Source organism: Etheostoma spectabile, unplaced genomic scaffold (assembly GCF_008692095.1).
Source record: "Etheostoma spectabile isolate EspeVRDwgs_2016 unplaced genomic scaffold, UIUC_Espe_1.0 scaffold433, whole genome shotgun sequence".
Classification (NCBI taxonomy): Eukaryota; Metazoa; Chordata; class Actinopteri; order Perciformes; family Percidae; genus Etheostoma; species Etheostoma spectabile.
This window is the reverse complement of record NW_022605608.1, coordinates 61,026-74,912: the sequence shown is the minus strand read 5'-3', so window position 1 is coordinate 74,912 and position 13,887 is coordinate 61,026. Positions and strand designations below refer to the sequence as shown.

The window sequence follows — 13,887 nt, the reverse complement described above, 5'->3', positions numbered from 1 at the left end:
TGCGTATTCACAACGAGTACAAATAGCAATGCATATTAAGACTAGACTGTTTCCTAGGCAGATATTGATTTGGGACTATATTGGGTGGAAGCACAGCCGAATTACTGTCCCAAGTTAATATCTGCCTAGGAAATGGTCTAGTCTAGATATGCCCACCTATCTACAGCTAGGGGAGACCGTAATAAGCCCTATTTCAACAAATGGTGGCGTGTTCCTTTAAAATGCTAACTAAGGGGATTTAAAGTAAAGTGTTAGCATGTAATGCTGTCCGACTGCTGTGTGTTTATTGTGCCTCAACATACCAAGTTCACTGTATTTATTTGCATGGTTTCCAATCATTGTAGTGAGTATTTGTGTGTCTAAAGTGTATAGGAATCTACGACACATACAGTAAGTAGCTGCACTGAGATAAGCTTTTTGTATTCCGCACTAATTTCCTACCTTAACAGTTGAGCTTTAGTGCTCCTGGTCCAGCGTGTGCTGATGTGGAGTGATTCATGAACACGAGAAAAGACCAAACAGCCGGCAAAAGCTAGGAAGCACATTCCACCTCCCCACGATGCAGCGGCGAGGGACATGTTACACAGTTTAGGGCTGGAGATTATGCCCTCAAAATGTGTAGCTTTACCACAACGAGCAAAGCCAATGTGAACAGTGCAGTATGTCTTTATTGGGTCCACTTCATCACAATACATTCAGATATTTCTTTGTTTACTTGAAAATGTTCTGAGAATTCCACTGAACCTACTTTAGTTTGTCATTTTGTTTCCATGTTGCCTTTTAATTTTACACTCCATGCCACATTTTGTTTTTGGTGTCAATTTATTTTATATCCTGATCACACTACATGCAGTGCAAAAACGGTCCCTTGGCAAAGGTGTGTGTGTGTGTGTGTGTGTGTGTGTGTGTGTGTGTGTGTGTGTGTGTGGTGGTGGTGTGTGTGGTGTGTGTGTGTGTGTGTGTGTGTGTGTGTGTGTGTGTGTGTGTGTGTGTGTGTGTGTGTGTGTGTGTGTGTGTGTGGTGTGTGTGTGTGTGTGTGTGTGTGTGTGTGTGTGTGTGTGTGTGTGTGTGTGTGTGTGTGTGTGTGTGTGTGTGTGTGTGTGTGTGTGTGTGTGTGTGTGTGGTGTGTGTGGAGTGTGTGGTGGGTGAGTGGTGGTGTGTGAGTGAGAGCAGTATTAGGTGCACACTACAATGATAATCAGTTGTAAAGTAAAACGCTGTCTGGTTTTATGTTGCTTCACTTTTTCTGGCAATAATAAAAGAAAATTGAAACAGCCTTTTTTTTTTGGGTTATCACTGTCTTGGCAAGTGGTTTTATATTGACCTTTTATTTATTCAGGGAAGGATCTTTGAGAGGAATCATCTCTTCTGCAGGGACGCCCTGATCCTGTTCCCACAGTTCCACACATTCCCACCTGGAAGCTGCCCAGTACAACCACTGTCTGATGATCAGTGGTGGAAATGAGGGAGGTGCAAGTTCTCTTTCACTTCAAACACCCAGATTGATCCTGTCGGTTATAAGGCTCAATGGTGCATTTCATTAAAAACAGTAATTACATCTGTGACATGTCTCTGGCAGTCACTGAGTAAAAAAAAAAAAACTGCACATGTGTGTTCCAGGACAAGGATTACCTCTTTGTGTCTCAGGTTTCAACACAGATACGGTGTTGTACGTGTCATCAAAAGACTCATCTGAATACACATCCGGAGAGGAAACACGCTTTACAACGGGCTCAATGTGTTTTGTGTGTGTGTGTGAGTGAGAGAGTGAGAGAGAGAGAGCGAGAGAGAGAGGGATCTCATCTGTCTGTAGGGATCTCATCTGTCTGAAGTCATTCACTGATGCGAACAGTAGAAATTGATCAGACATTCAGTGTGTTTTTATATCTCGGATTTACCCAGCACGGTGAAGTGATCAGGCGCTGGTCAGCCTACATTGAAGAAGTGTCACACTTGTTGCTCAGTGGGAAGTGAAAACCATCATTTGCGTGGTATATTTTTTTTTTTAGGGTTGAGATGTTATCAACGCCGGAAATCTACTTTCTGCCCAGTGGACATCAAGAAAAAAAAAAAAAGTGAGTCATTTTAATTGTCGATTTTTTTTTAATGCATGAAATCAATAGCCTACAACCTGATTTGAGTGTTTAAATGTAGCCTATGATTTCATCAGACCTTATGCATGCGATCTTAACGTGTTATGTGGTGCCTTTATAATAGGCTGTAACGTAGTGAACAGACAGCGTGCAGGCCAACCAACAGGAGCTGCGTGTGAAGCGGATCAGACAGAAAGCATGTGGTAAATGTGTGAGGAACACGGTAAAGTGATGTTTGCAGTGTAGCTCCAGCATTTCCAATAGGCCTGTACCCACTTAAAAATACCCAATGACACGCAACAAAGCACGCATAGCCTACTTTCCATTATAGCTTTGACATATTTTGAATTGTCATCTGTGTTTTCTTCAGGCTATATAAAGGTATTTCCACCGTAAATTGGTACATACAAGTGTATCCGAATACAGGAAATTAAGTCGTTGATGCTCATAACTTCCCTGGGGGAGGACACCCAGACCCCCCAAGGGCAGATTCTGGCCAACACCACTCGCACGATTGGTAGGCTGCAAGTTGTCCTACTCTGGGTGTTAGGTTTCCTCACCTGTAAGAAGTAAAACCAGCAGAAATGAACCTGAAGACAATTCACTAGGGCTGTAGGATTGTTTGTTTTTTGGTCTCAGACTTGTCTTGGACTCGGTCTTGCCTCGGACTGACCATTGGACTTGCCGAATATTGGCCTACTAGTTGGTCTAGACCCAGTCCAGCACTAGGCCTAGGGTGGCCTATATGATTTTTTTTCTAACTGAATTCCCTCCTCAAAACAAAACCATTGATGAAGGTTGCTAGTTCAAAAAACAGGCACTGGTTTAATTGATAATCCATCTAGGATGGGCTTAGCATATTGGTTATTGCATCATATACCTCAATCATCATCATTATTTTCATTATGGCCACACACAATGTCAGCGAGCACTTTGTACTATGGATTCTTCAGAACAAGAAATAAGTTCAAGGATGTTAACATGTCAGTTTTTTAGTGACACCTGTATTTCTTGTTAAATGTTAGGCTACATTTTCAATCAGCAATCCAGAATGTTCTTGTTACACCCGAATAAAAAGACTCAACATCTAAACCCTTGTGTTGTCACATCAAAATTGAAAATTAACATTTTTATTTTTAACTTTTTCTTACGTTTTTGTCTTTTTTTTCAACACTTATGACACTTTTTTTGTAATGTTTGCCACTTTTTTGACATTTTCAACACTACGTAACACTAAAATTCCCCCCAAAACTGTGAAACTAACGTAAGTTAAACAGTTCTTTTTGGAATTTACGGTCAATAAACTTAATTTATAGGAAATTATACCTAATGTATGAGTTAGAAAAGCAGAAATTAGAAATTATTTAGACAAAAATTAAAGCAATGTATCTTGATGGATAATCACAAATTGGAATATGTCCACTATAATAATAATAATACTATTGCGAAACCACTTCAATTTTTTTTCTTTTCCAAATGCTATAAAATTGAATAAGACACCCCAAATGTAATGAAAATAGAGATTTGTATTTGCCAAAGAGCGTGTGGAATCAATCATGTTATTTTGGGTAATTAAAATTGGGTAGTTAAAAAGAGCATTGATACCGGAAAACGGGTCAATTTGACCCGAGGACAACATGAAGGTTAAGTAGAATTGTCTTTTTCTTGGTCTTGTCTCTCATTTGGACTTGGTATTCACTTGGATCCCATTTGTTTGTTAGCTGCTTCCATGTAGGCTACAGCTGTGGCGCTGGGTTCGCATTTTTGCCGGAATATCAGGCAACCTTGCCCGACTCCCACAATGGGTTGTTGATGTCGACACACAGGCCAAAACATAGACATTCTGCCACTAAACAGAAATTTTAAATGAGAAAATAATGGGATTAGCTTGGTTGTCAGAAAAGATAGTGTTTCAATTTAGCATGTATCCTCTGATAACAGATTGTGGTCCTTTTTGGATTTAATACAGTACATGTATTACATATTGCACCTTTAAGTACTTCCCTTTTAATTCCTAATGGAGGACTATATAGTATTATGAGTTAACAGAAATATCATATTAACAGATCTGTGAATTGATCATACTGATTACTTTCCCAAGTAGTTCACATTACTGCGTCCCCCCAAAGTAAAGTGATACATAATCCTGAATAGTAAAGGAAACACTGACTCAATTGGTGTCAGCATGGACTGAGACACAGTCAACAGACTCTCAGTCAGGCAATGAAAAAATAACATAAAATTCATGAATAATGATTCAAACTTGAAAATAAAATGTGTGGGTTAATGAAAATCAAAACAATATTAAAGTGAATCAGTTTACAGGAAGCACACATCATGGCTGGGGTGGAAAAGACTGAACCAATGGAGGAAGGATGTATCCATAGACCCTAATTTGGTTGTTTGTTTGCACCTGAAAGGGTTTTTATTTTAACTTCCCTGTCTCAGGCCCTGTTTACATTTCCCTTCATTTATAGTCTACCCTTCCTTTACACGCAAACGGAAAATTTGCCTCTGAAAACGAGTATTTCTAAAACCTCCAGCCAGAATGGAGATTTTTGAAAATTTCATTTGCACATTTGACACTGAGACAAACTGAGGTTTAGGCAGCCGAGGAAGTGAGAAAAAGCAGCGAGAGGATGTGATTCGTTACTGTTGTTGCTGTATTCGGGATTCTGATCAAGGGGGTAAGCCTCTCTTCTCAAAGCGTAGCTCCCATGGCGCCATTTTAATGCTACAAAGCCATCACCTGCAGTTAACATCCCATTGACTTCTATTCATTTTGGTGCCACTTTGACAGCAAATAACTTTACATCTGAAGCGTTTCAAGACTCTATTTGTCTGCTGTTCATTTCTAAGGAAACACAACAATGTATAAAAGGCTCCATTACCTTGTCTCTCACGTTATGGCGCCGTAGCAGACGTTTTTTTAAAAATACAATTGCGTCATAACCACGCAACTTACAGTCGCATAGTCGAAAAATCACTGTATTGTCAGGAGAAGCTTGCAGACAGTTTGGACTTAGATTAGCTGTTTAGGTTTAATTAATAATGTTAACTAGCATGTAAGTTAGCAGTAATTAGCCTGTGCCTATGTTGTCTCCTAACACATACCTATGCTCTCCATCTCTGCTGATTGGGAATGATGAAGATTTCTCTTCCCACAGCTACCAGAAGACTTACAACTTTCAGACATATTGCCCACGTCACAACTATGTTGTCGAGCTCAGTTGGAGGCTGTGCAGTAACGCCTAGCCATCACCGGAAAAGTGCTTCTGTTTTCCTTCACTGGTCTCCGTCCAGAACAGCGGGATCTATTGGTCCACTTCATTAACTGTCTATGATTCTGATTGGCTAACGTGGGCTTGAGCTTCTTGTTACACTGCCACCTACAGGTTTGGCATGCTCTGACACGCATATACACACTAGTACGTAACCGAACACTTTTCTGAAAACCAACAGCTGTGCACAATGTTATTTTTGAAACCAGAGAGGTTGAAATGTCCATTTCTGAAAATAGCCGGCCACGTGTAAACGTAGTCTCAGGTGGGGTCAGATGGCCTCGTCATCATTAGCTATAAAATGTTATTAGGAGTTACTCATTATATAATGGTTTACGAGCAGATAGTTCCTCGTTTGTTTCCCTGTTTCCCTTTTTTGTTTTAAAGTATTACCCAATTGAGTAATAATGAAACAATAAATTGCAATGATCAAAAATACCAAACTCAATCGACACGGAATAACTCTGGGGCTTTTGAGGCCCTGGAGCCTGGGGCAGTTTCCCACTTTGGGGTCTTATAAGCAACTGCATTTTAAACCCACATTTAACTAGATATCTTGGTATCTTGATTCAAATCAAATGTTGGGTTAAGTCATGTTTGAATCATCCCTGTCTAAAGTGGGTCCAGAACAAGTCAAGGCTGAGAGTCTCATTTAAGTCATTAATAGATCAGTAGATGAAGATAGCAAAATCTAAAACCAAGAGGCTCTTTAGATGCATAAAAATGACATATAAAGAAGGTGAAAAAGGTGAAAAAATATGACAAAAAAGTCAACTTTTCAGTCAGGACTATAGTCAGCACGACATGTATATACAGAGGAAAGAGTTGGGGCTATGTGTATTTGTGTGAGTTCAAACTGGGATGGACTACAGCTTCAGGGGCCCCTAAAGCCCTGTGAATGTGTCAGTTGGTTTTTGATTATCTGATTAATTGCAAATTTGCTTTGGAATATGGACGACGAAAGTACTATATCAAATTAAAATGATAAGGGTCTTTAAGGCAGGTTGTTACCTTGTCGCGTTTGCTTGTTGATGTTGTTGGCTCCGTGTCAACATGTAAATGCTGCATTCAAATGCAAGTTATTCGACTCAGGTGGGCCACACAGCTACTGCACAATTTGGCCCCAGGGCATACAAGTGTGTTAATCTGACCATGGGTCCAAGCAGAACTATAAAGACAGGGGGAAGTGTATCATGTTACATTATTTGTAATGTTACTTCATAATTTAACTTGGTTATAAGATATTCATCTTACTGTCACAGAGGAGTGAAGAAACTAGAAAATATTTAAGAAGTTGGACTAAGAGAATTCATACTTTTTTAATCATAAAAAATGATTCAAACCGATTAATCAATTGTCAAAATAGCTGGTGATTATATTAATAGTTGACAATTAATCGACTAACTGATTAATCTCTGCAGCTCTAAGTTGTTCCCAAAAACTTTTCACCTTGATGATCCTTAAAATGACACAAATTAGACCACGGACCCCCATTGGATTTTTGCTTTTAGATATTAAGAAAGTGTATAAAAACCTATCATTAAAATAGTCATACATGCTGCCACTGTGTTACTTTGATTGATGAAAGGTTTCCCCGGAACCCACTTTAAAAAACCACTGGTATAGGACACTTTCTTTGGTGGTGTGGTCAGTGTTCAGCTCATGCGCTAACGCAGTAGGGCAGACTTGTTAAAGGTCCCATGACATGATGCTCCTTGGTCTTTTATATAGTCCTTAGTGGTCCCCTAATACCATTTCTGAAGTTTCTTTCCCAAAATTCAGTCGTGGTGCAGAATTACAGCGACTAGGGGGGCAAGGTGGAGGCTGGGGGTGTGGCCTTGACCAACTGCCACGTTGGTAAATCAGAGAAAGGGGAGGTAACCTTGCCCCTTATGACCTCATAAGGAGCAAAATTCCAGATCGGACCATCTGAGCTTTCATTTTCTCAAAGGCAGAGCAGGATACCCAGGGCTTGGTTTACACCTATCTATATTTCTAGTCACTGGGGGACCATAGGCAGGCTGGGGGAACTCATATTAATGTTTAAAAACCTCATAAAATGAAATTTTCATGCAATGGGTCCTTTAACAGAGCTGGTCTTGTCACTACCCGATGTGAGTTGATTGCAGACGTGAGTTGCACACGCATCATTTTTGTAGCTTACAAGATGCTCATAGATATATATCTATGCAGAATGCTAATGAGAGACTTCTGTAATGTCAATAGAGTAAAAATGGACCTACTTAACAACGTTCACTGCTGGCAACAAGTTAGCAATCAAACACAACAAAGGCTCTCACTTGAATGGCATGTTGAGCTCACGTTAGCAATAAAACAATCATAGATAGATGAAACATTTTTGAAATGATTTCCATCTTCTGTTAAGTTTATTATTTTATGGATTTCACAAATTTCAGTATGACACGTTATGCCGTAAACTGTTTAAATTTGAGCATGCATGACTCAAATCTGCACTTGACTCACATAGGGTACTGACAGAGCACAGTTGTCAGCATATTCAGCCAGCAGCCATGTTGTCACTTAGATTACCATCAGCAGCGTACAGTGAGTGTGTCTGTTAGCAGGAAGCTGAGAGCTTTCATGTTTGCTCCTCCTGTACTTCCTCTGCATGATTAGGGCATTTGTTTTCTATTTGGTGATGCTCTAGCAGGGTTTGAGGCAAATTAAGTAAATGTTATTTAAGTCACTTACCAACTGTACAACACATTTCATCTGAATTTATCTGAATACAAGTTACAAGATTCTTTTAAAATTTTATTTCTGAGCAAAATTTATGTGATCCAAGCCTGAAATACCTCACCGTCCCTTGTTTCACTATAACTCCCTAGAGTTTCTCCGATGTATGTCATAATTCCATCTCAGGACAGCTTGTTATTTTGGAGGCATTGCTAGCATGGGAGAGTCACTGCTGTAGTTTTCAGAGATTCATTATTTCCTTTACTGTCCTCTGGGATTTTTATTTTGGACAAACCTCTGCTGCTTCAAACATTATAATACACTGCAATATTATACCACACATCAAGACAAATGAATACCCAAGGGTTAAAGGAAAGAGACAAACAAAAACTTTGTGTGTAAGTCAAATAGAATGAACGAAATAAACCTTCTGATAACTATCAACCTTGAAATAACAAGTAAAAAGGTCTCATCCAACCCAGAGGGAAAACCTTGCCTCAGAGAGCAAAGACCTCTGTGTTCCAGCACAGCTGTTATCTCTGAAAACTTGACTTGGAGGGAGTTCAGCCCCAAAAAAACAGCAGATGTCTGTTTGTTGAGCCTTTTATGGCCAATGACTCACAGATATCAGACAATCTTGTGATTCACTTATTGAGAATACACCACATAGGCCAAATTTCTTAGACTGCTTAAACACTTAAAAATGCCCTGAAGACCTAGGTAGCATGAGTAAAAAGGGCTTCGCTAAGAAGAAGCTGTGACAGCGAACTAAAACGGTATTGAGGGTCTTAAAACCAAAAACGCTTTGCAGATTTGAGGTTTAATTGTTTTCGCCAATACGGTTGATGCCTTTCACATTTCATGTAGTCATCATTTAAAACTATTCCTCTAATACATTAAATGTTTATGACTACATAAGCAATAATCAAAGTCACGATTGGGAAAAACCCCCTTAATTATTATTCATTATTAACACTTATAGTTAACCTGCTTTATCAGGACCGTGAGGGTGTGGTTTGGTCAGATAGGATATGATAGTGGGGTGGTCTCTAGCTCACCCAGTAAGAGTGTGCACCCCATGGTTCATATCTGACTTGCGGCCCTTTGCTGCGTGTCATCCCCCATCTCTCTCCCCCTTTCATGTCTATCCACTCTCACTAAAAATAAATGGAAAAGCCCAAAAAATAATCTAAAAAAAAAAAAAAAAAGATATGACTGACAGTGTTGGCAACATGCCAGGACCGATAAATGGGAAAAAGGGTACAAGCAGCCAAAATGGGTTTCCTCAGGAAAGTGGCTGGCGTCTCCCTTAGAGATAGGGTGAGAAGCTCAAACATCCGGGAGGAACTTGGAGTAGAGCCGCCGCTCCTTTCAAAGATTATTTTTTAGTCATTTTAGGCCTTTATTTGAGACAAGATAGCTTAGACGTGAAAGGGGAGAAAGGGGCATGACAAGCAAAGGGCCGCAGGTCGGAATCGAACCTGCGTCTGCTGTGTTGACAACAGAGTCCCTGTATATGGGCGTGCACTCTACCAGATGAGTTCCCCGGGCGCCCGTGCCACTGCTCCTTTGCATTGAAAGGAACCGGTTGAGATGGTTTGGGCATCTAGTAAAGATGAGCCAAATTAACCAGCTCTAACTGGGGGATCCCGAGGTGTTCCCAGACCAGGTTAGAGATATAATCCCTTCACTTAGTCCTGGGTCTTCCCCGAGGCCTCCTCCCAGTTGGAAATGCTTGAAACACCTCCCTAGGGTGGCACCCAGGAGGCATCCTTACCAGATGCCTGAACCACCTCAAAGGAGAAGCGGCTCTACTCCGAGCTCCTCCTGGTTCATGAGCAATTTAAATCTTTATTTTGAATCAGCTGATGCTTTTGGTGATGTATTGTTAAATTTAAATACCCAAGTATTACCACCTGAAGTCTCTATTAAATTGTTTAGATTAAAGGCTCTTTAAGGCAAGTTGACCCCACCTACACATTCATTTGTGGTGAGAATTGTGGGAAACATTTATGCCTTTTGAAAGGAAGACATTATTGAATTTAAAAACAAGATTGAGTTCAACCCTTAAGTCTTTTCAGAGTATTAGCAGAAGAGGGAAATATTGATATAGTCCTGCAACACTGCAAGTGTGTGTCTGTTGAAATGCACTTCCTTAATTGTGAAAGCATTTCCTCTTTTCCACTTTTGCACCTCTTTAGCCACATGATGTTCCAGTGAAGAGTTGTCGGCATCATCTCAGCCACTCGAGAAGTTCATGGGAAAAAGGCACTGAGGGGAAAGCGCTGAGGGGAGAGGACAGCAGAGGAGTGTTTTATCAGGAGTGGATGGATGCGACTGTGTCCTGTGCGAGTTAGGAGAGATGACAGCTCCATCTATTTGAATAAACCTTTTTACCCAGCTTTTGGAGACGAGCAGGTGTTGAGGAGGTACCACAGCTGCTTGGGGGAGTCTGGTGGATGTTTCTGAAAGTGCTGGAGGTGCGGAGGCTGAGCTCAGCGGCTGCCAGGCTGCAGCTATGGTCGTTGAGGTGAGGTTTCCTCCCTCTTCATCAGTGAGCTCGACGTTTGTCTCACCATGCCGGAAGACCCCATCGCTTCCTCCTTCTACATCGTCCTAGAGCTGCTGATTGCCGTGTTCTCTGTGCTGGGAAATGTGCTGGTCTGCTGGGCCGTGGGCCTCAACAGCAACCTGCAGAGCATCACCAACTTCTTCGTGGTGTCGCTGGCGGTGGCCGACATCGCCGTGGGCGTACTGGCCATTCCGTTTGCCATCGTCATCAGCACCGGCTTCTGCTCCAACTTCTATGGCTGCCTGTTCATTGCCTGCTTCGTGCTGGTTCTCACGCAGAGCTCCATCTTCAGCCTGCTGGCCATCGCTATAGATCGCTACATTGCAATCAAGATGCCTCTCAGGTAAGTGAGCCCAAGGGCTGTGAGTAGCTCTTCTGCAGTTACATGACTATTTCCTTTTATAAGAATACAATGTTAATAAAGGAGTTTTAAGAAGTGGCTTTGTTATTGGTTAATAAAGTATTTAATAATGCTTCATAGATCATTTGTGAGATACCTTTCACTTTTTAGGTTGACAAAAAAACTTGATAACTTAAATCAGTTTAACAAATCCATATTGAGAACATGTACAACAACAGACCTGATATAATAAAAACCTTTTATTAATGACTTATTATATAGATAGGCAGATAGATAGATGTACTTTACTGATCCTAAATTGGGAATTCTTATATTACACATAGCCAGTTATATAGGCTTGCACGGGAAAAGTGATACATATAATACTAACTTTAAGTATTGTAATGGGAAAATTACATAGTACAATACACTATGAATTTACTGAACCACTACTACTAAAATATAAAATAAAAACAGAGGATAACATACTATATGCATTAGATAAGTAATGATGAGATGGTAGAGTGGGAGAATACATATGTGCAAAATCACAATATGGAAGGTTGGACAGATGTTAGGTATTATAAAGACTTATTTCTGTATCAGCCCTTGTGACAGTGAAACTGAACTAGCCTGTTAGAGAAAGAGATCCACTGTCTATCCAGGGGGTGGATTAACATTAGCTGCAGACTACAGGGCCTAATATTCATTTATAAACATTTATAACTGCATTAAAAACCACCAAAGGTTTTTTTTTACAACCGGGCCTTCCAAACGTTGAAAAGTTGTCCGGATTGGTTTCATTAATAACCGATCGATAAAGCATTAGTACATTTTTTATTAACTTTAAATAAGACTTCTAGTCACAATTTCCAAAGCGCTGCCTTTATTAGAAAGTGGTACCAAAAGGTCTTTAGCACTGTAGAAAGTAAGAAACAGAAGAAACAACCAAAGTGCATTATTTAATATTCTTAAACAGAGAGAATGTATTTGAAATGTACCATAACTTGTTGTCTTAACATTTTCTTTTATTTTCTCAACTCAGTCTAATCTATTTCGTGGTCCCAGGCAGGGGAGATCTCACAATAAAAGTTCATATTTAATTTGTTTTCGCAGCATTAACCTTTGCACTTCAACATCTCAAGAATGTGATAGAAACAAGCCAAAGAACTCAGCTGCTCTCCCACACAGGCATACTCAAAATAGACTCTTCCTTTTGAGGACTTTGTTTGTTTATCCTTTCTCTTTTAGTTCCGGCATAAGAAGTGCTTCCACAGAACAATCAGCTAATCCAATTATCAGTTGAGGAGGAACTTCATATACTGTACACAAAGATTATTATGACAGTGTACAGTCTTATCTATCATGAGATAATTGTTGGAAACTTTCTTATATTGACTGTAGACATGAGTTATCAGCTCACAAACACAGCTGATGCTTGATGTTTCAACAACTCCTCCAAACCATGCAAAAATATTGGCCGTTTATTCCTAGCCCCTTATACAACCCACAGGAGCGTTATATAAATCAGTTTGGTTAAATTTAGGCACAAAAACTACTTTATAGCTATCTTTAGCAAAGATTGTGGTTTGGTACAAAATGAATTCAATTCAATTCTATTTTTTTTATCTCTTCTCCGCAAACTAAACACACGGCTTTATCTTTGACTTTAGTAAATAAATACTTAGAAGTCCATGTTTGGTTAATAACTCTTTACTGACCTTTCTTTTTTTCCTATGAGCTGACATTTTTGAGGAATAACAGCTCATTCACGTCCATGCTAACGTCTCGTGAGCTCAGTTCGCCGCTCTCCGACACATTGCAGTTCTTCTTCTTCTACTTATTTTTAATTGCGACTTGCAACCTGAGAAAAAGGAGCTACATACGTTCGCACAAAAAAAAGCAACAACAAAAAAACAATCGCCTTCCAAATAAAAGCAATGCAGTTGTATTCCATGCATGATGTACACTTACTTACGTTTGATTGCTGACTTCCAACTGACCTCACGCAGGCTGGTTAGGGCCACCCAATAGGCCGGATGTGACCCGCGGGCCCAGGTCTGCGCTAAACCTAAATGTTACAGTCAAGCTTTGACTGCAATGACGGAAGGGAATGTCAAGCGTTAACAGCATGCTTAGGCTGTGTTGACGTTGACAGTATTGGGTCTGATCTAGCATCTACAGAGAAGGTCCTGTGTTGGTTTATTAGAATCTCTTATAGGCTACTTTGTCACCTTACTTCATGCTTTTCTCCCGTCATAACTACTACAGCCACTAGAAGGTGTCGTCACTATAAACATAAATATGAGTTGAAATGGCTGCTTGAACGATTTATTGGGGGTGGACAGTCTCTGATGTTTGTATTGTCTCCTTCTCCAGGTACAATGGCTTGGTAACAGGCCAGCGGGCACAAGGTATCATCGCCATTTGCTGGGTTTTATCAATCATCATCGGTCTGACCCCCATGATGGGCTGGCACAAGCTACCTGAGAGCAGCAACAGTACCTGCCCGCCCGGCCTGATGAAGTGCCTGTTTGAGGGTGTGGTGGTCATGGAGTATATGGTCTACTTCAACTTCTTGGCTTGTGTACTGATTCCCCTGGTGCTGATGCTAGCCATCTACCTGTGCATCTTTATGGCTGCTCGCCACCAGCTCAAGCTGATGGAGGTCAAAGTGGTTCATGGAGAGAAGTCGCGCTCAACGCTGCAGAAAGAGGTCCAAGCTGCCAAGTCTCTGGCCATCATCGTGGGGCTGTTTGCAGTCTGCTGGCTGCCTTTACACATCATCAACTGCTTCACCCTCTTCTGCCCTCTGTGTGATCGTCCTCCGGCCTGGATCATGTATGTGGCCATTATTCTTTCCCATGCCAACTCTGTGATCAACCCCTTCATCTATGCCTACCG

General features: G+C 40.6%; 1 protein-coding gene across 2 annotated transcripts in view; it reads left to right on the top strand.

Moving 5' to 3' along the window:
- Nucleotides 1–1,782: 1,782 nt before the first annotated feature.
- LOC116686678 (adenosine receptor A2a) overlaps nucleotides 1,783–13,887 on the top strand; it is a 13,954-nt gene continuing 1,849 nt past the window's right edge. Inside the window, exons 1-3 of one of the 2 annotated variants that reach the window (XM_032511717.1) lie at nucleotides 1,783–2,075; nucleotides 10,273–10,986; nucleotides 13,363–13,887. The exon at nucleotides 13,363–13,887 is cut by the window's right edge and continues 1,849 nt beyond it. In XM_032511717.1, the coding sequence (XP_032367608.1) occupies nucleotides 10,649–10,986; nucleotides 13,363–13,887 (863 nt within the window). In that variant the 5' untranslated portion in view covers nucleotides 1,783–2,075; nucleotides 10,273–10,648. Of the gene's footprint in view, nucleotides 2,080–10,272; nucleotides 10,987–13,362 lie in introns of both variants that reach the window. The other variant, XM_032511718.1, reaches the window with a different exon arrangement.